The sequence below is a fragment of the Vidua chalybeata genome, chromosome Z (assembly GCF_026979565.1).
Source record: "Vidua chalybeata isolate OUT-0048 chromosome Z, bVidCha1 merged haplotype, whole genome shotgun sequence".
NCBI lineage: Eukaryota > Metazoa > Chordata > Aves > Passeriformes > Viduidae > Vidua > Vidua chalybeata.
The window spans coordinates 22,722,101-22,748,320 of record NC_071570.1 but is presented as its reverse complement, the minus strand read 5'-3'; the positions used below and the strand labels follow the sequence as shown (position 1 = coordinate 22,748,320).

The window sequence follows — 26,220 nt, the reverse complement described above, 5'->3', positions numbered from 1 at the left end:
TGTTTGCGAAGGAACACCGATGCTTGACAGTCTGCTTGAAATACAGATCTCCCTAAACTGGCTTGTACTTCCTGCTCAAGACTCTGCTTTAATGCTTAGCATGTTCTGAGCATGATAGAACCATGAAGAGTTGCAGCCCAACAGAACCTCTTCCACAGTGAACAGAAGAGCCTGGCTAATTTCTAGGATCAATTTATCCCCCAAGACTGAAAGGGATTTAAATGAAGGTTGAGAATGAATGTTCTGTCTTCAAAATGGAAGCCACAGTTACATAAATTGACACAAACCACAGACCGTAGTTTTACTGATCTTGCCTGCCTTCCTACCATTCTCCACCAAGACCACATACCAAGTTCTAAAATGGGTCACCCTGCAGGTCCCTTCCAACTATCAAGTGTCAGATTATGTTTAGCCCTCAAGGGAGAAAAGTATGGAACAGCTTTGCTGTGCAGGCAAACTGTTCTTCAGCTGTGTCCCACCTGCTACAACTGCCTCTGTATAGACTTGTTAGATCTTGTCTATTTGATTAGTGTTTCTCTAGGAGAACTGCAATCCAACACAGACTGACAGACATTAAAGACAGGTCTTACTAGCACAGAACAGCCCCATTCATCTCAACAGTCTGTCAGTCTGTTTATGATAGCTGAAATTTTCCTGTTCATTGCACCTATCCCAACACTTCTTTCTTCAAATGCATGCTTCTACTTGACAGACAATCTTGAAGGTATGGGGACACAATGTAAGGATGCACTAGATTGTATAACAACATAGTAGGGGCTTCCTTTGCTTAAATTGATAAAGTGCTTAGTACTCAGCTTCAGAAATATGTATTTTAATAGAAAACAGTAGATTCTCAAAGCCATCAAAATGAGGGAAAAACAGAAGAAAGCAATTTAGAAAATGCTGTGGATGTAAATTGTTTCTGATGAGCATAAGGTAATTCTAACCAACTGTTTACTGCTTCTACTAAGAATAAATAATGTTTCTACTCTATGCCCTTGTACCCTTAAAGTTACCAGCTGCTTGCATTTCATACAATTCAAAGAGTAAATCACACAATGCTTTTTTAGGAGAAATAGTAACCCACAGTAGCAGAAGACTCATCTGCTTGTACTTGAATAGGGAAGCAAATGGACACAAACAGGGAATGTTTCCATCCTGTTTTTTTTCATAGTTTAACAATAAAACTGGTCTCAACCATCAATTTTGCAAAGAATACTTAGCTTGGCTACCAGTGACTCCTCTGTATCACATCTTTTTCAAAAACCACCTTCCTCTCCAGGAAACCAGCCAGAATTCACATTTTAACTTTTTTCAACTCAGATGATTTTTACATTCTTTGGCCAAGCCTATCTTCCGCACAGCTCTAAACACCACCTCAAACCACGTCAAACCCAGCACCTCTTAGCAGTACTTCTACCCCAAGGTCAAGTAAAACATTACTGCAATGAACTCAAATATATAGTCTTTAATTATGCTAAAAATCAAGTGTCACCAATCAAGTTTTGCTTTTATTTACAAAGACAGAAATCTGCAACAAACCAGACATACCTCATAATAAATTTATTTAACAAGGATTAAATCCTGAGACAGCAGAAGTTATTGCTTCACTTTAAAGTTTCAGAAATTGCCAACAGGCATTTTTATATTTTTGGCTCCCAGTATGAATTCTTCGCACAGCACTTCCAAAGCTTTAAATCACAAGCAAAACACAAAAATCAAAACTGAGGAAGATGAAGATGGTAAGTATCAGTGCAGCTTTAGTTAACAAGCTGTGCATCAGCTAGAGTACAGTACGTTTGCTGAGATTCAAGACACAAGAGTTTTAGGTTATAACTCTGATTTTCAAATCATTAATAGCACTTTTAAATAATATAGGGATTATAGTTTCAAATCAGATACAATCAAATGAATGATGATTAATGCACATTAATGTATAAACCCACAGGCTTTAAGATACTGATGGCCAGTTCACTATGATTACAGAAATTAAACCTCTTACCCTAGTCCATGAGTTGACAATCTTTGTTAATGTCCCTTGCACCCATGACACTGGTTCTTTCCACTATTACACACAACTACAGAACAATCCAAAGGAAAAATACTTGACTGGAGAGTTGTTATCCATCACAGCTCATACAAATTAACTGTCACACAATTTCCTTTCATGTGCTCTGCAAACTTACCAATCCTAGCATGTTTCTACTTGAAATGATGATGCCTGCTCTGCATGACATTAGGCTATACTCATGAGATTAAAAAAAACTATTTAAATTTGTAGCGTGGTATTGATATAGCCAAATGTTTTATAAATAATTTGGAAAAAAACATTAAGTTCCTTCAGATATGCCAAATTCTTTGGATTTCAGAAATTACCCTTAACTATTAACCAATGCACTAAAAACCTCAAAAATCTGGTAAGTATAAAAAAAGAGGTCAGTAGCTTCTGATTTCAAAGCTTGCCAATTAAAATTGGAAGATACTCTAAAACAGTCATTTATAAAATCCATCCTTTGAAAATAAAATAAGAGCAATCCAGAATATTAGAAATCTTTACCAGATTACTCTTTTAGGTGCTTTTCCTTAAGGAAAGGAAACTTTATTTTAAGAAAGAGTAATATGTATTAGGAAGTGCAATACTGACACACTACCAAAAGTTTCTCCAGAGGAGATACCAAAATTACCCAATTCTAATAAATTGGAAGGAAACTTTAGAGTAGATTAGTTATAAGACATCCACTTAAAGGAGTGAGGACTTAGCTGTATGAGACAGCAAGTCACACACTCTTGTGCTGATAATGAAAGATCCAAATAGGAACAAAACCACAAGATGGTAGTTAGGCTGAACTAAGCCACTCATGCTGCAACACCAAAGAGACAGGAAAAGGGCTAGAACTAAGTTTTTTAACAGAAACATACAATTTGGATACACAATTACCACATCCCCTCATAATATTGATTTCTCTGTACTGGGCATTTGCCAAGGACTGATCGCAACCTACATGAGTACCACAGCTTTCAGTGACTTCATCCAGTGACAAAAGTAATGCTTTGCCACCTCTGCCATGCTCCCACAGGAACAAACACCTTCTAGCTGGAGATCAGACATAAATAGGACGGATAGGATTGGTAGGTGATACTCCATGTATCAGTGAAGTAAGGTTTTATTTTACATAGTATCAAAATAATTCCATGAAGCCCTTCCATTACAATTGCCACTACTTATTATGCTAATATTACCTCATCAAGTGCAGTTTTCATTTAAAGAAACCCACTAGCCAAACTGCCACTTCAGTGGAAGAGCCAAGGTGAACTGCATTCAGAAAAGTATTATTATATCCCCAAGATAGCAGTAGTCTTTAAATAGTCAAACTGCCAAAGAAACACCTTTTGCCAAAGTATTTTAAATTCTTGCTGAAGTCTCTGGCATCTTGTTAGAAAGTGCTTGCCACAAGGGCATGCTGCATTAGAGATAACCCTATTAGCCCTGCAGCACTGCTGTCAAAATTAGAAGACAAAAAGGTCATAGGTACAGGACCAGCCAGAAGAAAATGTCCAGTTGGGAAACCTCTCCAGTAAGGCAAAGAGTTGAGGTGACTTTTGATCTTCCCCAAAAAAGTAATGTGCTGCTATGGCGAGGGAGACTACTCCATCAGAATGCTTCTCTGGGGCCTGAAAGTGAGAAAAGGACAACACAGTCTTTATGATTGTTCCTGACACTTCAACATGAGATCAATTCAGATGCAGTTTTCGCCAGACAATATCTATGCAACAAAATCCATCCTGCAGTTTTTTGTCCTCTATATTAAAACACTTCCCATCTTCAATATATCAGTCTGGTTACATGACAAGTTCAATTTGAAATGAACTGGCAACCAGATGTTTAGATATTTAGTGCCTCTGATGTGTTACACAGCTTCCACGTGCTCCTAGTTTAGTGTTTTTATCTGTCTGTTTTGCTGCCAAATCAAGATACGGACTCCAACACAGTATGTACGCTGACCCTTCTACGGCAAATCCTGAGTATATACAGCCTCTTCTGCCTACCTTTGCCTCTATCAGACTTGCAAGGCTTGTCATACTTGAGACTCCAGTCTGCTTTACCGAGTACCCTTTGAGGATTATTTATGTTTAGACAGCCTGGTGCAGGAAAGAAAAATGGACTTACTGAGCTTTCAATGACACCTGTAATATTTACTCAAAGGATAAGACACTGCTAAACCTATAATAAAAACATACAGGTCTGCAAAAAAATATTCCTTTTCAAGTTAGAAAGTGTGGAGACAGATCATAAATCTCAGTGAAACAGGCTTCCAGCCTTGCTTCCAGCTGAAAATAATGTAAAAGAAAATTTAGAAAACAAAGCTTTTACAACTCTCTTCAGCTTGAAGACAGGTACATTTTCCACCAAGGATTCCTGTAATTTCCCAAAACCAAGCAAACAAGAGAAGAGAAAGGGAAAGAGAACTACTCATAATAATAATAATAATAATCAACTCTGAAATAACAGTAGTAAAGATAAAACTTCAAGAACTGCAAGGTTAAGATCAGAGAAATCAAAACTTATGATCAAAGACCATGCAGACAAGAAAAATATTTTTCCCTTGGCTGTCAAGTTGGTGGACTACTCATGGAAAATACATGGGAGCTGATCTATAAAGCTGATGTATCAAAAGAGGGATACTAGAATTAAGATCTACCAAATAAAGAAAAGTATTAGGAAGTTACTGTGACATTTTTCACACAGGAATGCTGCCATGGTGGGAAGAGGGTGGACCAAAGCATCACCAGGTTTCCAGCCGTGCCGCACTCACCGTCACTTCCATCCAGAATTGCCACGGAGCCGCATGCAGCCCATGGGAGTAGAACACAAAGTAGTCTCCCCCCAGGCTGGCGACCGGCATTCCATCCCCGAGGGACCAGCGGGACAACACTGAGCCTGCGTGCGGCCGCACGTACAGGGACATGTGGCTTGGGCCTGCGGGGACAGAGATGCGTGTCCACATGTGTCAACGGGCAGAGGCAGAGTAACCACCTGCTTTCCCAAGGAATAGCAGGGCATCCTTGAACTACTATTCATGTCTTCCAAAGCATGACAGAAATGAGTTCTCTAGAGAAGATGCTCCAATTTTTTCTAAGCACTGGGATAAGTGAGATAATGATGTAACAGAGGAATACAGGACATTTTATAATAATAAATATTAAAAAGTCTTATACATACTAACATATAAAATGCTACAAGATCCAGTTTAGAAAAGACCTTCTGTAAAACAATCAAGACTTACTCAAGACAGATGAGGTTACCAGAAATAAGGACTGCATGACACTACTCACAGCTTCTAGTGTGCTATGAAATTGAATTAATTCATGCTAATTTCAGAAAGCTCACTATCCTGGGAACGGCACTAGAACCTGCAGTAATGGAGTCAAAGCCTGATTTATTATGGGCATAAAAATAAACACAGATCATAAACCAGAAGCTTCACTCACCAGATACTTCAAAGCTTAACCTCACAGAGTTCCAGGGCATCAGCTTCTTGGACAGAAGTTTAAACTGAATAGGGCTTCTTGGCAAAATTTCTGGAGCAGGAAGATACCAGTTTTTCCTGTGGAGAAAAAAAAAGTTTCAAGTTATTCTCAATGCGACACCTGGAGGTACTAAACATTAGAAGACAAGAAGTTTCTCCATAGTACAGCTGACTGTTGCTACTACACGAAATATTAAAAAGGTGTTGATTCTAGCAGAAGGCAGGTAAAATCAGCTTTTGGCCAGACAAATATTTAAAGGGTATATTAATAGAAAAATAGTCAGCAGTGAATCAATTCATTACCTTAATCTGCCTTAAATTACAAAACAAATGAGTGAGAATATTTTCACCTTCAAACACCTAAACTTTTGCTCTCAAGATTCTTGAGATGTGAGAAATACCCACAGCAGTTAGTTTCCTTCTGTGGAGACCTGCTACTCTAAACATCCTCTGCTGTCAGCTGCAGTGAAGGAAGGGAAGAAGAGAGATGACATATATCCTCCTCCTCTGAAGTGCCCTTTAAGAGGCGCCCCCCTTCACCTTTTTCTCCACTGGTGCTTACATCTGATTTCCACACATCAACTTCTACAGCTCCTGCAGCAGACCCATAGCAGAAGACACAGCACCTAGGCAGAAGTTTGTCTTCTGAAGAGGAAGGATATTACTTTTAGATCAAGATTATGCCTAGTTTTTCTTCCCTTATGTAAGTGAAATTGCATGAACGAGTCCTGTATTTTGCAGTAAAGTGCTCAAGTGAAGCGGAGTTCACACAAACCGGAAGATGAAATGCACTGGCAGAATCCAAGGAAGGCCACAGAAGGGAGCCTGCTCCTCGCATGGAGTTCTAATGGTGTCATTGATTTCAGGTACATGGGGAGTTATGTGAGATATTCCATTATAATCAAACCCATTAATCCATATACCAGAGTCACTTTTAACCACATTTCCATCTAGATCATGAAATCTTCTGCTTGTATGCTAGAAGAAAAAAAAAAAAAAAAAAACAACAAACAGAAAGATAATGGAGCCTCTGGAGTTTTGCAAGAGTCAGAGGTGATTCTGAAATATCCTCCCTGTGAATGCTTAAGGTCTTCTGCATTTTCAGTAGACCTTTCAGCACTGAACACATATCTGAGTATTTATGAATATAAATGCAAGAATTCCTCAGAAAAGAAACATACCATAAAAACACCATCAGAAAATGACTGTTTTAGTCCACCTCAAACCACATTCACTTTTTAAATTACCATTGTTTACACAATTCACCCACTTAAAACCCCCTAAAACACCCTGCTCTTCCGACACAGATGAGCTGAACACTGACAGCGAACAAGGGAAGCATTAGCAATTGTTTCAAATCCAGGAATAATCATTAGAGCTGTAAAAGCAACGAAGAAAGGGATTTAAGCCTTGAAAAAACTAAACACTCTTGCAACTAAAAGAGGCAATACAACATGCAAAGCTTTTCTTACCTGGAGAAAGACTCGCTTAGGCTTTGGGTTAGCTGCATCAGAACTGTAAGGAAAGAAGATTCCACTACAAACGAGAATCAGAGTGACTACAAACACAGTAGTTAAAGTTACTAGCGTCGTTTTTGTACTTTTGACAAGGTAAATGAAGTTAATCTAGAGAATAAAAAAACAGTCCAGTTATAAAAGTGCAACATTTAGACATAAAACTTTACTTGTATAATTCTAAAATTCAATTATGGAACTGAAGGCACATTAAAAAGACATAATTGCAAGTACCACCTCATACAAGACACTTCTTTTTAATCTCAGTATTTAAAACTAATATTTTTAAAGATGATTTATTTTATAAAAAGGAATAAAGTACTTCCTGGAACTTTCAAAACTTTCCTGTTTTTAAAACATCTGACAACAAAAACAACAAAAAAACCACCCCAACAGAATCTTTCCAGGTTCTATGGCAGCAGAAAAATCCCACAAATTTGAGTATTCTTTTTGAAGTTTGTACATGCATTGTTCAGTCATATATTACACCTAAAATGAATCTCTGTTCAAAATTCAGCATTACTTTCGTATTTTACATCAGTCTTTACTACATCATCATACCAGCCAAAAAAAAATCTGCTTCAATGACCTTTCTTTGACTAATACAAACCATGGAATCTTTGACACATGTTCTAGAACTTTACTCTAACATTTAAGGCACTGTAAAATTATCACTAACTTCCAGTATTAATTAAAAAAACCCATCTCATTCTAAACTATAGAGAAAGCCTAAGAGTTTTAAACAACATTTACAAATTCTACTTACAAAATAGGAAGACAGGATCATAGTGAAGATCACAATAAATCCTGCTAATACCAGATCTGGTGGAATTTCTGAACCACTACGTCCCATGACAGGTGTAAACATTTCAAACACAGTCCAACTAAGATACAGCATATACAGATAGGGAACAAACATCCCCAGCATGTACATCACAATAAACTTTATTGTGGCACCTATACAGAACAGGAAAAAACAAAAGACAAAAAAGTAGAAACTTAAAAGGACATAAACACAAAGCTTTACTGATGTATCCACAAAGATTTACTGCTGCAAGTCTCAATACACAATACTGGTCCTCATCCCTGACATGGATATGGGAAGATCTCATTTTGCACAGCCAACAGCAGTATAATTTTCAAAACCACCACAAAATTAATCTTGTATTACAAAAAAAAAAAACAAAAAAACCAACAAAAAAAAAAAAAAACCCAAAAACAAAAACAAACAAACAAACAAAAAAAAAACAAAAAAAAAAACCAACCAAACAAACAAAAAAACCCCCCATGTTTTCTGTCCCAAGCATCATTTAAATATTACAATATTTTTATGAACCTTTACTGTTCATCAAAATTCTGATCACTAATTAATATACTCACATACTGTTCTTTTAACCTGAGACATGGGATGTTTTTCAGTGTATTTTTTTAAAGCTTCCCACACTTTCAAACTGTCTTTAGTTCAAGAACACTTTTTTCATTATGAAAATGTGCTTGACTACTCAAAGTCAATGTTTGCAATTTCTTTTGCAAGTAGGGGTACAAGTTTCGAAACATAATTTCTGCCCCTCAAAACCCATACCTTTTTGGCTGAATTCCTTGTGGATCATCAGCTTAGTGAGTAGAGGAAATGCTACCCATAATGTACAAATGAATGCTGAACAAAGGCCCATCTGAGTCATCACAGCCAATGCTATTGACCAAATCATCAATGAGGCATCAAAAAAAACATCTCCCAGGTACTGCTCATTCACATTCTGTAACAAAAAAGAAGAAATACATTTAATTACTGTGCACATTCCATAGATCCCATCTCATGAGAACATACAGAAAAATCCACATTCCTTGTGAATGTGTCTACAACTTTTCCTTGGGCAAAACAATTTTGACAAACATCATCTAACCATCCTCCAACCATACAGAATTATCCATGACAGTGTATTTTTTTATTAGTTTTCTAAATCTGCTGACATAACTTGAAAAAGAGATTACATAGGCTGGGGAAGAAGGAGGAAGGGAATGTACAAATGACAATACCAAAGAATACACAAGTCTAGTGTTTCAGGCGAAGAGTGCCTTTTTCAAAAAAAGTAACGCAGCATATTAAAAAACTATGTAATACTTATGGGTGAAAAAATTATCTGGACCTCCTGAGAATGTAAACTAGTTTTTGAACAGCTGTTAACAGATTTATTACACAAGCACTATTATTAGAGCACAACTATTATACTGGTGCCTTTTTAGGTCATGCCACAGGCTGTCACTTCCGAAGTCTGTTTATTAAGATATATTATTTGTTTTGAATAAAAGACATCATATGTGAGACAACAGCAGATATGTTTCAAGGGGGATGGAGGAAAGAAGAAATGTAACCATCAAAAATATGATTTGGTTTGGGTTTGTTTTTGTTTTTTTTTTTTTTTCAGTTACATGGGCAATCCTGCAGTGTTTGCAGTGCATGATTCCGAACAGCAAACCCTGCTAGTAGCACAAGGGACTGCTTGCATGAACAATGGTTATCAGAAAGCACCTACTTCAGTTCCAGGGCGAGGAGGAAAAAAAAAAGAGGAGAGTGAAGAAACATACAAGTTACCAAACCTATTTCAAAACACAAAGCTTATCAAGTCACAAGATGTTGAGCCATGAATAGGCATTGCCTCTGATAGCCAAGGAAGAGACTGGCTTCCAAAATTTTTATGCAACTTTTAAGTCAAATGCAAGTTACAGAAGCAACATTAACTGTACAGTGTGGTGCAAGCTACAGCATGCAACACTTCTGATTTTCAGATGGTTGATCTGATGATTAGGCAATCAGTAGGCATGAATTAGATCTAAAGCCTGAAATGTTTTAACAGCTAATGAAAGTAACAGCCAGCTCATCCAGACCACTGGAAAATGGTAACATTGCATCTATTTTATAAATGGCTCATCTTTTCCACAAAGGGAAAACACCAAATACACCTATTTAGTAACATAAGTGTACCACTTAACACTCCCCTTCCCCCAAAAATTTCAACAAACCTACTTCCAGAGAAAGATACGACTGATCCACTCAGAATTTTTCATACATGGCATGAAGTTCTTAGACTTTAAAAAACATTTGTATTTGGATGACAACTAAGGCTTCCTAAATTCCCTTGTCCAAAACCCATCTAAATGGCTGAGATGGTGTAAGTTACAGCAAGCTGAATTGTTGTAGTGTGTTTTGTTTAAAATTCATTTCTGCCCCGTTTTCCTCCTTAATCCCCTCCTGTCCCGAGCTGCCAATCTTCCCAAGGTCTTCCCTAACCCCCTCCATTCCAAGTTGTCAGTCCTCCCTTTCCCCACCCCTTTCTCCAGAATGTTCCTTGTCAATCCTCCCTATCCCTACCCTTCCTTCCAGAGTGTTCCCTGTCTATTTTGTTATACTCGACACCCTGTTTGTTACTTTGTGTTATTCCACTCCCCTACTTCTCCTGATAGGTTTATAATAGTTTAGTCCCACCTTAGACCACTCCCCAGCTTTAGCCTCATTGGTTAATGTTCCTGCACCCCTCCTCCTGAGTTACTGTATAAAACTTCTGTTCACCCTCCCCCCCCCCCCCCCCCCCCCCCCCCCCCCGCCGAGTCTTGTCTTGGGGCTCCATCTTGTCCATCTGATAAATACACTCTGGTTTACCCCAAGACCCGTGTCCTCGTTATCTGTCCCTGCGCCGAACCTGCCGATAGCTGGGATTGCAGAACTCTCGCTGCCCAGCACGCCCCCGTGATGGCGTGCTGCGACACTGAATGACTAAATATTACTGCACCTAAAACCTCAACCTAGCAGGCCTGAGTAGTCAACTTCTGCCCTGGAAGAGTGTCAGCTATCAGATACCTCAAGACTATTCGTATTTAACACAAAACCATATAGGACTATTATAATCTATAATAATGAAATTATTATACAAGTTAAATCGCATTGGTTAGTCCAGAAAAAAGAATACTAAGCAAAACAGGTAGACAGACCGTAATCATGGCAAATGACAGCAATGGAAAAGTAACACACCAAATCCTTATTGAGCTTTGCAGGGGTCTAAATGACTTTTACCTATTGCAGAGAAGAACACAGAAAACCAAGAGCTCTGTTTCAATTCCAGCTGTGGTCAAAATAACTATAAATCAGCATAATCACAGAATTGTTTAGGTCAGAAAATACGTTTAAGATCATTTGATCTAAGCCTTACACTGCCAAGGCCACTGGTCAACCATGTCCCTAAGTTCCACATCTAGACACCTTTTAAACACCTCCAGGGATGGTAACCCAACCCTTTCCCCGGGCAGCCTGTTTCAGAGCTTAATAATCCTTTCCACAAATAAATGTCTCTTAATATCTAATCTGAACCTTCCCTGGCACAACTTGACATTTCCTCTTGTCCTGTTGCTGGTTGTCTGGGAGAAGAGGCCAAACCTCACCTGGCTATACCCTTCTGCCAGGCAGTTGCAGAGAGCGATAATGTGCCCCTGAGCCTCCTTTCCTCCAGCCTGAACAACCCCAGCTCCCTCAACTGCTCCTCACAGGACTTGTGCTCCAGACCCTTCCCCAGCTCCACTGCCCTTCTCTGGACATGCTCCAACACCAAGATTACCTTCTTGTACTGAAGGGCCCAAAACTGAACACAGGATTTGAGGTGTGGCCTCACCAGCTCTGAGTACAGGGGACAATCCCTGCCCTGCTCCTGCTGGCCACACTATTGCTGGTACAGGCCAGGATGCCATTGACCTTCTTGGCCACCTGGGCACTGCTGGCTCATGTTCAGCTGCTGTCACCAGCACCCCCAGGGCCTTTTCCTGTGGGCAGCTCTGCAGCCACTCTGCCCCAGCCTGTGGCACTGCCTGGGGTTGTTGTGACCTAAGTCACAAAGGCTCCTGCCTCTTTCCTGAAACATTTCCTAAAGGTCAAAGCTGCCTTAAATTACATAACTTTTACCTCTCTGATTCAGCAGAACAATCTCTATGTTTAGATGAAGCAATTTTTTAGAGTGACACTTTAAATACTAAAAACCTTTTGGTTTTTTTTTAAGCAGTTCAAAGCTGTCTTCCACAGATTAAACACTTCATTGCCCTTCAACAATAACAACAAAGCCTTGCCTACCTTGTAGAAGAACTTCTTGGCTAGCATGTGCACAAGAATGAGCTTAGCTGCAGCTGCACTGCCATAGAGAGACACAGAAACATAGAAATGGGTGTACCAAGAAAGAGCCCGTCCAATGAAGGAGACAAACATTGCCACCATGAGGACTGCTACCAGTGTGCACACCCAGCTCATCAGGGTCAAGCTGAATGCAGTCAGTAGTTTCTTCAGATTTTGAACAGCTATGAAGAAGAAAAAAGAAGTTTCATTCAACACTTGTATATTCTACTGCAGACTATAATAAAAATTTTACTTATCTGATAGTGTAACTACTTTAATGACCAAAATAAAGGGATCTCCTGTGAAGGTATCTTAACAGCAGAGTTTGCATCACTTAGCCTAATTATTTGCATGCCTATTTGCACACATCCCTGCTGCAATGTTTATTCCCAGAATACTGGTGTATTTGGCAGATTACAGCTTTCTTAATAGCAAGAATTTTACTAGGGGGCTGATGGAGCCATAGTTCCACTTTTAAGTATACAAAAAAGCCCAACAAGAAACCCAACTAAAAACAACCACAAAAACTCCAAACCAAAATAAAACTCTCCCCCCAAAAAACACAGAATCAAACCAAACAAACAAACCACCAAAAAAACCCCAAGCCCCTCTCCTCGTTCCCCCAGAAACAACAAAAAAATTGGGTTGTTTTTCTTGTAACATTTTCTTACTCCAAAAATGTTTTCTGGATTTTAGGAGGAGATGGGTGTAATTTCTTAAGCCTTATTTCTTTTAAACAGGCATGTTCCTACACATGCTAAGAAGGTCTAACCAGATTCAAGTTGGTTTACACTCTCTACTAAACTTTGCTGTAGTTTTCCCCATTTTTTTACTTGCTTAGTCCTACCTACAGACAGGTGTTGAAGAAACATGGTTCTGACACCAAATCTGAATTAACAAAATAAAAAAAAAATTATATGGATACTTGGCAAATTTTTTTCAATTTCGAGATCTTTAAGATTAAATTTTAATCTTCATGAAATGATAAGAGGCAAAATCATGATTCATAAATGCTAGACATCTAGGCCTATCATGTTCTTTCACCATCATTAATATTGAGATGAAAGATTTAAACACCAAGCAACTCCTATGGCATGCTGCACACCTAAAATTTATTTCTGAAGTTCAACTAACCAGATGCTGTAATGGCCTGAACACTTTTTCACCTACACTTCTGCATTTAGTAATTGCTATTTGTTGAAGTGTAATGCAATTAAAAAAAAAAAAAAAAAGGCAAAAAAAAACCCCAACAAAACACCCCACCCACCCCCCCCAAAAAAAAAAAAACAAACCAAAAATCACTTAGACTTACCTCTGGGTTTTGGCTGTAATACTTTTTTGCTTAAATAAAAAAAAGCAATTGCTGATGTGATATAGTTCATAATTGTGCCAACACGAGCAGGATAAGCCAGGACAAATAAACCAAGTATATCAAAGAACACAACATTTCCATGTCGATACTCAAAAGATTTAGCCAACTTTTCTGATGTAGCTAGGTATTTTAAGACAGCCAGAATATTGTCACCTATTAAAAGAGCAGATGCACAATATAATTATATTAAGTTCAATAAATTACCACACAGCATTTTTAATATAACCATTCTGAAAAACTGTATAGAAATATCCTCAACGAAGGCATGAATACACAAATTATTATACTCAAATGGGTATTTGACAGTACACGCAGAATAGTATTTTCATGAGTTATTCTATCCAGCTATCAAAATAAGTATACTTGGGAAGTCTCATGCACTTAGACACCATCTCAGTGAAGACAAAAGTCAGGCTGTGAGCCCATAAACTCTTCTTCACTTCTGATATTTAGCACTGGACTTGAAGGCTAACCCATAGAAGAGTTTATAATTTCCAACCTTCATCCTTTTCTCTTCACCACTAAGTGACCCCTCCAGGTTTTCACGACTATGAATTACCTGCCTTTCCTTCCCTACATAACTGTAAAGACAAGGCCACTATTTTACTCTGTAGCCTCCAGGCACCAATCACCTTTTCCTTTCACACAGTACAGCCAAACACAGGTAACCAAAACACAGGTAATCATTCTCAACTTTCATTTTGCTTTTACTAGAACATTAAAAGTGCTTACTGGCTGTAAAGTCTGTCTTTTTTTTTTTTTTTTTAAATCTGTGATATATTTAGTGGGACAAGTTCTACACATAACCATTATGACCACTAAAATCACCTTTCCAATAGGAATTTAAAAGTGTTATTTTCTGTCCTGCAACTAAATTGTTGCAAGGAAGTGTTTAAAACCTTTACTCATGCTGGTCATCTAAGCTAGTGAATAGTCAAAATCCTGGAGGCATTTAGGATTATGCTAGCTTTTCCTGGGAAATTAAAGGCCTTTGTCATTTTCTTTACTACATTCTGCAAATAGCCTGCTATAAGCACAACCTGTTGTAGAAAATAAATCCCGTTTACCCAGTCTGTGCTACCACGTAAGTTTGACTGAGGTCCATATTAACATAAAAACCTCTGTTGGCAAATTAGTCTCTATGCCACCAACCTACTCAAAAGCTTCTGATGTGGAACATTAACCAATAATGGGACTTAGTGAGATAAAAGGAACATGGAATGCTGAACAATCAGGTATTACTCGAGAGACAGTAACTTTGATTTTCAAGCAACTGTGGAATCTAATTAACATCACTGGATGCTGATAAAGTTTATATTCTCAAGTTGAGCAAATATATTTCCTTTTTATTTAAAAAGTGTGTATTCAGTTAATTCTCTGTTCTTGAGAACACAACCAACATATACTAAATGTGTAATTAAAATTATCAATTTATACTGCAGCAGTCTTACAGCAAAATGAAAAAGCAGCTACAATACTATTCTTTGGTAAATTACTGAATCCTTAAAATACCAACCTGCTCTCTGAATGGAATCTGTCAAAATTCTGTCTGATGTGTCATACTCTGTATGGTAAATGTAGCCATTTTCAATAAAAGCCAAATCTATTCCTACAGAAAGAAAAGCAGCATTTTTAAAATCTATGCAATCCTGAAATCCCAAAACAAGTATGTGAAAGCCTACCATATACTTCACAGAAAACACTGCTCTCTACTTTGTAATCCAGTCATTATCCTTAGAGATGAACAAAGTAGTCTTCTTTACAGAAGGAAAACTAACTGGACTTGCAGTGTCTTTAAAAGAGAACAGCTTTAAAACATTTTAAAGTATCTGTCATTTTGCATGTACCTATTCCTATGACATCTGTACCCAACTGGAGAAACACATGAAAACACCAGATCATCTCAGCTTCAGAAAAGATGTACAAGGTGCTTGCTAAATGCTTACTTGCAGCACTTCAATAAATGCTCATGCTGAAAAGAAATAAAAAGCAGCACTGCAAAACTACACAGCACCTTCTCAAAATACCAGGTGCCTTCTTTGTACTTCTAACATGTAAACTAATTTTTTTAAATTATTTACCAAAACCCAAAGGTTATTTGCTTCATTAGTTATACAGTCAGTGTTTCCCATTCACCTGTTCAGCTGCATATGCAAAAGCTGCTACCTGCAATTTGAATTCTCACAGTTTTTGGCAAATTAAGTCTCTATTCTGAGGAATGAACTGAAAGCTTATTAAGTTTAAGTTGTTAAACTTAATTTTTTTTAATTGGTTTATTAAAAAAACCCCAGAGGTCAGTGAGAAATCTTTCACCATCCAGGTAAGATTCTGAACAAAGAAGACATTATACAAAATCATTAATTTTCTACATTCATTTTTCTACTTCATTTTCAGACTAGAAGTGTACTTCAGAACAGTACAGAATATGCCAGAACAACCGCTTTGTACTAATAATCAGTTCAAAAATATCGCTTTTCTTGAACAACCTGACAACCTGTCCTAGATAACAAGGACTTTACAGAAGTTTACGGTCTTTTGAACTCAGTGCTCACACTGAGTAAACATTTCACATTTCTTTCCCACTGTTCACAGAAAGGATAGCAACCTGTAAACAGATCAGCAAAACTAAAAAGTTTCTGTCCTGTCCTTGATTATGGAAAAAAACAAACAAAACCTGCCAAAACCCCCCAAAAACCAACAACCAAATCTCCCAAACAAAACACCACCATTGCCACAAGAACCAAATTAAAAAAAAAAAACAAAAAAAAAAACAACAAACAAAACCAAAAACACAAAACAAAAAAAACCAACAAAAAAAACCCCAGTAACAATAAAAAACCCCAACCAAACAAAACCCAAGCGTAATGAAAATGCATTAATGACTATATTACTATCTCTAAAGAAGATGATTTTGGTTTTCCATTAGATACAGACATTTCATTCCTGCAATCAGGTTATTAATATCATGTACCAAAATGTTTCAAAATAGAATAGTTAATAGAGTACTGCTAATTCCTGGAGTATTTTCCTGGTTTTCAAGAAATTTTTCTACCATGAAGCTTCTTTCTGGAAAACACCGGTCATCTAAAAACATCCTTAGCAAACTATATGACAAACTCAATCTAAGAACTCTTTCCTTAGGAAGGTAACAAGGAAATTCCCTCTCAGTGTGACAGACAGATCAAATCTGAGGATGTTCACATAGTCAACCACAGAACAGTGTCCTTGTTATAAAAATGAAATGTGTATTGACATGCCTTTTGATAACATACCTGGAACGTTGCCAAAATCCCTGTAGATACGGAAGTCCGTATCTGCTGGGATAATGCCACTTTGAAATATTTCCTGTGCTACCACAGAGGCAAAGGGATGTTTGGCTGCAACTACGTATGCTTGTACCAACCAAGGGTTCTCAGGTCCTAACAAAAGATCAGAAAAAAGAAAGAGCAGAAAATTCACAGCAAATATTTTTTGAACTTCAGTTAGGATATGTATTCTCATGGTAACAAGTAACACAAAGTAACTTACTGAAGATTTAACACTCTTGCCCTGCAGAGCATATAGTAAATACAATTGTGTTGGATGAATTACTCACACTTGGAAGAAAGAATTAGCATTGCCTGAGGGGAAAAAACTAAGCCACTGTTGCCTCCTGTGTTCAGTGGCAGAGCAGATAACCCATGTCCCATTAGCATTAATGAAGAAGTCACAACCTTTAGCCAAACTTCCAATCCGTCATGTATGTATCACACATCAATCACACATACAATCTGCTGTTTAGAAAAAAGTCTGTCCCCCTAAAGCATTCAGTGCAAGTAAACAGCTAAGCAGCTTCATCAGTACAAGAAAGTCTGCAGTCCAGCTAGGATGGGGCACAGGTTTAACTGTAGCCTACAAAACACAGAAGTTTTGCTGCTTCCTGAACATGAGATGGAGTTCTAATGCCAACATCTCCCCGCCAAGATTTTACAAGAACTGCTGTGAAAAACAAATAGAACATGTGGAAGTATGAGTATCAAGGTATGTGTACTATCAAAACACTTTTCTCCTTTTTATCTTGAAGTAAAAGGGAAACACAACTTCTATTACTCTACTCTGCACAGGCTTCCCACCTATGAAGCAACTTCTGTGGTAGTGATTTAGCCTGTAACTATCTAAAGACTGAGAACAATTTAATTGCTGCACAGGACTGACTGGGAAAAAGGCACAGAGGTTCTCTTGTCTTTTGCTTATGAATAATTTTCAATATTCCTTCAAGTCTGCATAATTTATTATCAAATTATCCTAGTGCAGAAACTGGACATAATGCAAGTTCATACCTGTTTGAAAAACAAGTTCTTTTCCTCCTACACCTGCTGCCTCCAGGTTAATAAAAGCTCTGATTGATTTGGCCCACTCATGTTGTGTAATGAAGCCATGGCTAGCCTTGATGGGAAAACAAAAAATATAGGTCAAACATCTACCAGACAAGCCTAAATGTTATTTTCCATCATTCAAGACTGCACATAACTCAAGGCACAAGGCAGAAAACATAAACAGATGCAAAAAATGCAAGTATTCAATTTAAACTAATATAGACAATATCCTTAATCCATCTGCATGTTTCCCTTTGAAATTATACACATTCTCCTCAGAGAAGACAGGTAATAAATTAATATTTCAAGAGATTAAACACAAATTATATCTTTCATTTGTTAAGAATTTTAATATACTGCTTTGATGTATAATTTCTAATTCTGACACATTCTCACCTGCAAAATATTTTCTTCTGCACCATTAAATAAGAATATGACAGCATGCTGCAGGGACTCTGATGATTTTGAAAGTGTATTAAGTATTTCCAGCATCACTGCACAGCTAACAGCATCATCACTGGCACCTTAAAATAATCAGCAAAATAACAGGGCTTACAACAAACACACAGATTTGCAATAAAGACAAAAGAGGAAAAACGGTTTATGCTATTTCAGTTTTAATATAACTGCAGTACAATTGTGTTAAGTATATTTTCTGGTACTGCTTGTACCTTCTGTCTATACTAGTTGAAAGCAACAGCTGAAAGAAAAATTATGTTCAGAAGTTGGGCAAGTGAATGAGAAGAGATCAGATCCAACACTACTATTCAAGAGAAGCAGACTAACCAGGTTACTAGGAAAGCAATATGATAATTATATAACTTCCTAAATACAACATGAACAAATAAAGATGTAATTTTCATTGTCAACACCCTCAAATTTTAAGAAATAAACACTCCCACACAAGTCACCCTGAAGTGCTCTGCATTGTTACGCTGCATTCAACCAGGAGGACAAAACCTCAAAGTAACATAAAGCTAAGACTGCAAAATAAAGCTAAGGAAAACCAGAATTCACACCTTTAAAAGCCTCCACAAGGTATACATTATAATAAAAGATTTTCATGATCAGGTGCTTTTCACCACCCTTCTTTGCAGAAACCCCTTTCACTCTAATCCCTGTTGTCTTTGAATTTCTCATCCAACACTAATATGTCACACCTCCCACGCCCCACTGGTTTTTCATCTTGATTAAGCAACCATCTTTTAGTCAAGGACTCCCACTTTCCTCACTTCAGTGCAAGCTGTAGCACCTCCCTGTCCCACTCTAATAAATAAAATCTAGAAGAAAACAGAAATTTAAACGTAATTCCTGTGGGCCTGGGTTGCACGCATGCCACTGACATGCACTAAGATGCCAACAACCTGTGTTCAGGTGTCAGCATGCTATTTAGGTACACTTGTTAACTGCTCAGAATGTTCAATTTACACATAAAAAGAGCAGCTTTTCCAAAGCTTGTCATCAGGCAAAACTTAAGAAGTATCTGCTACGAAAAGGATATATTCCTAATATAAACATAAATATTAGTCTAGGTTTTAGCTTTAGTGTATTGCATAGAATAAATAAATTTGAAATCTTTCCAATACACCATTCTCTACCTTATTTCTCAAAAATTATGGCCTTGTTCTGAGAAAAGCTTTCCATAGATCGCCACCCAAATACATGATTTAAAGCCCCGATTGTCACAGGTTTTCACTAATTTCACAGAATATCACAGAACATTCTGAGTTGAAAGAGAGTTTAAGTCCAGTTTATCAGGAGTCTGCTCTTAGCCACACTGAGTTATTTTATTTTAAATGCTGTATTGAAAACTCAGCAGACGCATATAGTTTACAGTGAGGTTAGTCATTTGTCTGCCTTGCTGTGAGGCTACGAAAAAAAAAAGTTATTGGCTTCAAGAGGCATACTGATTTACATCTGATAAAAGCAGCCATGCTGCCATAGACTATTACACAAACTTGCAGAGAAACTATACTCCAATACCTCATACACAACAAAACTGACAGGAGGTTGTAACAGATTTTACGGCAGATATTGGTAAACTAAAAAAAACACATTATGTCTGCAATGACAATTTCAAGGATATTTTTGCTGTCGAGTTTATTAGAAAAGAATCAAACAGGCCATATAAACTGAAGAGCAGTAGAATCAGAACAAAAGACATATTTTACGACTTCACAGTTTATGTTTTTTCCTTCACAGGGAACACAAGCTTTCTAAAATAAATGATTTACTGAGATTTGCTTCACACATTTTGTGCATATAAGCACCACAAGCAGATTGTATTTTATTATCTGATTTTCAAATGTATTACTCACTGATCTTTAAGTCCACCTTTCTGGTAATGAAAAAAAGGGCTGTAAGCAAATAGCTAAGAGAAATATTGGAGAAAACAAAAGACTCTTGCTTAGGTAATGTGCAAGTGGCATACTAAGAAAACAAAAGGCAGAGCACCTCCTTGCTGCTATAAAGGGCTAGGCTGCTTTGTGATTAAGAACAAGCACACAGAATGACTTCTAGCTCCTCTGCAGTTTTCTGTAAAATCCTATTAAATCCACTATTGTGTTTTTGGCACTTCTGTGCAAGGTTGGCGAAATATTTTAGTGTCTGAGTAACTGTAAAGAAAATAACTGATGTTTTATAATCCACAGAAATCGACACACAATTTACATAGGACATCAATTTGAAAACAATTTTTGATTATCATAGTACTACGTTTGTGAAATACTCCGAGTCCAGGTAGACATACATAAGACTATACACATAGTAATTAGCATCTCTGCAGTTCCTCAGTCACAGAGCATGTATAATAATCATGCATTTATTAAGCTTAATTTAGAAGCTCACATTGTACAAATATGATTAAGGAGAAAGAGAAGTTCTATATACTATTTATGGACAGAAAAAAAGGCAGAAGGAGTCCAGCAAAAGCTTTGTTTCTCTAGCTAACACTCAACTGTTTCCTTAATAATGAAGACCAGTCACATGTGCGACAGAACAGAAGGCTCACCACCAAAAAAATAAAATATTACGTGGGATGTAAATGAAGAGACTCCAGCAAAAGCTGCACCGTTGGTGAGTGCCATCTGTGGGTGTTTTTCAACTGTAATAACAGGCACACACCTGTGGCTGAGTGTTACAACAAATTTTGTGTTTTAGATTCATACCTTCCCAGCTTTGTTAAACCCATAAATTTACAAAGCAGCTTATACCCTTGCTGCAGTAACAATTTAACAGGATTAGATTTTAAAAATATAGAGGAACAAAAATAAGAGAGTACGCAACAGTGACAGTCAAACTACAATTAAAATATATACATGCTATCAAGGTAACAGTACTCCAGCCTTTGATCACTACAGTCTTTTGAGACAGAAGCTTTGAATGTGGAAAGAAGAAACACTTGGCATATCTTAAGCATATCAGACTGAACATCTGAGACACCAGCAAAAAGTGGGGAAAACACGCTCATTACTGGGGGTGGGCATAGTCTCTTGCACAAAGCATCCTGTGAAAGGAAAACCAGGATTAAATAAGTACAGTAGTATGAAAAGACCTTGACAATGGGTGGAAACAGCACATGAATGACATGCATAAGCAGTAAATTATAAGAAGGCCAGATATAATCAAACTTCCCAGAAATCTTAATAAGCATCTATACCAGAAAGTCAGAGTGAAATCCTGAGTTTAACAGGATCAACCTGTCACTCCAAACAATGAATTTCACTGAAACCAAGCTGACTAGCTGACAAGTGCATTATTCCCATGTGGCTATTTGTTAGGAGAAATCCATGAGCCAAGCTCTGCGGCTCATGTCACACACAGAAATGTGAAACAAACACATGGACCTACCTGGGGTATTTGGTACGGAATCAAAATGACAATTGGATAACACTGCATGCTCGGCTCCATTGTGAGGTTCCAGCTTCACTACCACATTGGTTATGTTTGCATAGTAACTAGTAAAGCCTCCTAAAAAGTCAATGCTGAAGGAGCCCGTGGGCCTCTGTATGTCTACAGATATCTTGTGAGCATCCGTGCTTTCTCTTTCTATTTCCCTGATTTGTTCTAAGAGGTAGTTAACTGCAAGAACTTCATTTTCTGGACTTCCAACTGTTCTGGGCCCAATTGCTGTAATGTTGTCAAGATATCCCCTGTAAGACATAAATTTAAACTTAAGCATCAACACATTCAATATTTAGTATGTAACTTACCTATAATTGTAATATTTCTGTAGATGGTTCTATTTCAAAACTCAAGATAAGCAGAAGAGCTTATCTTTTAAAGCCAGTTAGATGGTAACTTGTAATGGGCATACAAGCCTGATCAGGCTGTATTCTTATTTTTAACTATTTACCGTGATATTAAGCCATGGTATTGGTTTTCTGATCTGAACATATCAATTTAAAAAGAAACAGAAGGGTGAATGGAGAAGCTAAAGATTTTACCTTTAGGAAGGTTCTGTATATGCGTATGTAATTTTCTGAATGTTTGAAAAAGCATACTTTTATCAAGACATACACCTGACCCCAACACTCTAAAACTGAAATTACAGGAATAGTTTTAGTCTTCCCGACGTCTCGGTGACACAACAACTGAAAACTTGCAAAGAAGCTTTTCCAGACACTGAACACCACACGAGACTACTAGAACTAAACTATGGGGGAGGCGCTGTTCCATCAGCTCCGAGCTCTTGCCAGGGCACAGCGCGACACGACCCCTCTGCCTCGGACCGCCACCCACCCGCCGGCCCCGCCGTACCTGGCGCGGGAGGCGCTGAAGTCGCGGGGCCCGGCGGGGGCGGGCGGGCTCAGCAGCTGCCGGTGCGACACCTGTGCCAGCGCCCGCAGCCCCAGCAGGTACAGCAGCACCAGCGGCGCCCCCCGCGCCTCGGGCAGCGGCAGCAGCAGCAGCCGCCGCCCGCCCCGCTTCTTCCCGCCCGCGCCGGGGTCGCCGTCCTCCCGCGGCGGCGGCCGGCGGCGGTCGCGCTGTGCGGCGGTGGCGCGGAGCCGCCACCCGCCCGTGTCGCCGCCGCGCTCCATGGCCGCGCCGTCCGCCCGTCCGCCGCGCAGCCGCCGTACGGACACGGGCGAGGGTCAGAGCGCGGCCCGGCCCCGCCCGCCGTTCACGTGATCCGGCACAGGGCCTGGCGGTGGCGGCGGCGGCGCCGGGGCTCTCGAAGGGGCGGCAGCAAGTCACCTGGTCCAACCTCCCTACCCAAGTAGGGTCATCCCAGAGCACATGGCACAGGATTTCTCCATCTTTAAAACAATCTTTAAAATTCCTCCATCTTTAAAATTTCTGTTCTTGAATATTCCCCATGAGGAAAACTCCACAGCTTCTCTGGGCAATCTGTTCCAGTGCTCAGTCACCTGCACTGTAAAGAGGTTCCTCATGTTCAGGTGGAACTTCCTGTGCATAATTTTCTGCCCGTTGTCTTCTTGTCTTCTGTCCTCTTACCCTATTGCTCAGAGCCACTGAGAAGAGCATCCTTTTGGCACCCTTCCTTCAGAGACTTACAGATACTGATAAGGCCACCTCACATTCATATTTTCTTGAGGCTGAACAAGCCCAGCTCTCTCAGCCTTTCCTCATAAAGGACATGCTCCAATTCTTTTGTTACTTTTGTGGCTCTCAGTTGGACCTGCTCCAGGAGCTCCATGTCTCTCTTGTCCTCATGAGCCCATAACTGGGCACAGCCAGTGCAGCTGGGCCTGCATTTGGCTACACGCTGAGGCTGGGAAGCTGTCAGCAATGGTTGGTTGCCCATGGAAAGTGGTGGCCTGGCAGTGGTGAAGCCCTGGCCCCTCTGTCCAGCCACAGCTCCAGGGTGAGTGTCTGCCTGACCCTGCACCTGACCAAAGACTGCCTTGTGCACTACGCTGCATCACCTAGCTCGCAAAGGTTTGCAAGGCTTTTCCTGGTTTCCTGCTTCTTTTAGTTGTTTTGTTTGGTTGGTTGGTTTTGTTTTTGTTAAAACAGAAAGGAAAGTTCACAGAAGTAAGAGTAGTGCCACATAGGGGAGCAGCAAAGTGCCACAACCCTAACCCTAACAGCACTAGTGGTTCTTGCAGGGTTTCCCCCTCCACTGCATTACATCTTCAGAATTTCAAAGCTGTAGCAGTGCCCAGACTGGAGCTCAGGTAGGCTGGGTGCAGAGCAATTGTGCCAGCAGATACTAGTGAATAGTGGCTTCCAGTGAACTCATGCCAAGGAGAGCACCCATGAGGATGGGGCCTGAGCAATGACAAAATACCATCACTCATACAGCACTCCACACAGTTCTTCTTGGGGGAGAACACTTCTGCCTGCTCTCACACTGTCTTTGAATGATGGCACAGACCTGTTTGTGGTCATTTTCCCTATCTTTATCATACTGCTTTCCAGTGCTCTTCATCGTTTTTGAAGATATCCTAAAAGATACTTATTTTTTGCTTTGTGATGCAATCTGGAAACAAAATATGTAATGATCTAGAGAAATGGCAGTTTCAGTAAATCCAGTGGTGCAGATAAACACAGAACACTGCTGCTTTCTACCCTGCCCTTGTTGGCAAATGAAAACTAATAGGATTTGTAATACTCTTTGGAATTACAAAGTCTGAAAAAAACGGTGGACTGAAAGGTGATTGCTGCAGCATGCGCTGAGTGTGGCATGGTGGGTGGTGGCGGGCCAGGGGAGCAACTGTCCCCCTGCGAGTTCTGCAATCCCAGTTATTGGCAGGTTCAGCACCGGGACAGATGAAGACAACATGGGTCTTGGGGTACCAGACTGTATTTATCAGATGGACAAGATGGAGCCCCAAGACTCAAGGGGTGAACAAAAATTTTATACAGTAACTTAGGAGGCGTGGTCTAGGAAAGTGAACCAATGAGGATGTGGTAAGGGAGGAGTCTAAGGTGGGACAAATAGTTTACAAACCTATCAGGGAAAACAGGGGAGGGGAATAACACAAAGTAACAAATAGGGTGTCGAGTATAACAAAATAGACAGGGAACACTCTGGAAGAAGGGGTAGGGATAGGGAGGATTGACAAGGAACCTTCTGGAGAAAGGGGTAGGGAAGGGGAGGACTGACAACTTGGAATGTTGGGGGCTGGGGAAGACCTTGGGAAGATTGGCAGCTCGGGAGAGGAGGGGATTAAGGAGTAGAACAAGGGCCAGACATGAATTTAAACAAAACACACTACAACAGGTGATGACTATGCTCTCTGCACACCCCAGGTTCCTTGGGAAATTTCCATAATCAGGCTTAGCGAGTTTCCTGATTTGCTTCACTGCATCCTCAGTACAGACAAGATTACTGATGACAATTTATGATTTTCAACTCCTGATTAAGCTACGATCCAGTAACATAGTTCTAGGCAGAGAGGCTTGATTTATTCTGTTTTGTTCAGTTTTACTTCCTCTCTGCTTTTCTCTCACTTACCTATGTTATCTCTTTCTTCACAAGCAGACAAACATATCTACAGGTTAGGTTCTCAAAAGTAGATGTTACATTAGAAACTATTATGAAAAATTCCAATGTATTTTTTTCTTAAAAATACCAGTGCAGAATTAGTCCAGTAAAAGGCCTGCAACACAAATAACAAAACAAAACAAAAAAATCAAATGTGACCCCCCCCAATATTTCCTTGAATGGAAACTGCCCTTTGACAACGTCATATTAATAACCTGTATGATGTTAAGGTAGTATTATTAATATACTTAAGAAAATATGGTTTTAAAGAAAGATGGGCCTGCTATTGAGTGTAGGTCTCTATTTCTCCTTTGAAATTCTTGTGTAGGGCTTGAAATTATATAGAGAAGACAATCAAGGAATCAAATACAGGCTTTCATATCTTATTTTGATTTAATGGATAATATCATCAATGTTCAAAAACTGGGGGGGCCACCACTCCCGAAAGACTCACCTAAGCAGCTTTATGCAGGGCCAGTAGCTCTCCAGCAACATATTTTAATTTGTATCAATTTTACTATGCCTACATTATTTATCTGAAGTGTACAGTTTGAGAAGTAGGAGCTACACATCATTTGTTGATGTGTAGCTCTTTCTTTTGGCTCTAGGTGTACATGAGGATTGGAATTGTAGAAAAATGTTATTGTTTTCCTAATTATTTTCCTTTTATTTTTTGGGCAATATTTGAACATTAAACCACCCCCTTTTAAGAAAAAGTCTTGACCATACTAATTTTGGTGACAGACATATTCTTATAGATCAAAACAATTTTAAAAATTCTGTCAATTCAAAATTCAGAAGTAATTTTCTGCTTTAGATCAGAAAGACTTTGTATGTTTGAAAGAC

The 26,220-nt window shown here is 39.0% G+C and overlaps 2 protein-coding genes across 3 annotated transcripts in view; one reads left to right on the top strand and one right to left on the bottom strand.

Annotated features, from left to right (window-relative positions):
• Window positions 1–1,453: 1,453 nt before the first annotated feature.
• Window positions 1,454–22,960, bottom strand: ERMP1 (endoplasmic reticulum metallopeptidase 1). Of its 2 annotated transcripts, XR_008428815.1 has the most exons (16): window positions 22,680–22,960; window positions 21,771–22,072; window positions 18,318–18,445; window positions 17,886–17,991; window positions 16,839–16,985; window positions 15,083–15,175; window positions 13,507–13,719; window positions 12,156–12,376; window positions 8,625–8,799; window positions 7,809–7,999; window positions 7,001–7,153; window positions 6,304–6,506; window positions 5,491–5,606; window positions 4,815–4,978; window positions 3,241–3,672; window positions 1,454–3,094 (listed from the first exon to the last, which is right to left on the bottom strand). XR_008428815.1 is itself a non-coding variant. In XM_053932872.1 (15 exons), the coding sequence occupies exons 1-15, from the start codon at window positions 22,958–22,960 to the stop codon at window positions 3,508–3,510; spliced, it is 2,658 nt and encodes an 885-aa protein (XP_053788847.1). In that variant the 3' UTR covers window positions 1,454–3,507. The 2 variants fall into 2 exon arrangements, 1 of the variants encoding a protein (XP_053788847.1); XM_053932872.1 differs by having other exon boundaries at window positions 1,454–3,672.
• The window catches only part of LOC128782507 (monocarboxylate transporter 13-like), a 23,205-nt gene continuing 18,884 nt past the window's right edge, over window positions 21,900–26,220 (top strand). The window contains exon 1 of the mRNA XM_053932879.1: window positions 21,900–21,945. The gene's annotated coding sequence lies outside the window, so the exon portion shown is untranslated. The remainder of the gene's footprint in view (window positions 21,946–26,220) is intronic.

What these genes read in the sequence shown, in the direction of transcription:
- ERMP1 (XM_053932872.1), bottom strand. Translation starts at nt 22,960, where the DNA reads ATGGAGCGCGGCGGCGACACGGGCGGGTGGCGGCTCCGCGCCACCGCC. An exon ending in TTCAGCGCCTCCCGCGCCAG is followed by an intron (nt 22,073 to 22,679) that starts GTACGGCGGGGC and finishes TATGTCTTACAG; the next exon opens with GGGATATCTTGACAACATTA. An exon ending in CCAAGAAGTTCTTCTACAAG is followed by an intron (nt 8,800 to 12,155) that starts GTAGGCAAGGCT and finishes TTTTTGTTACAG; the next exon opens with AATGTGAATGAGCAGTACCT.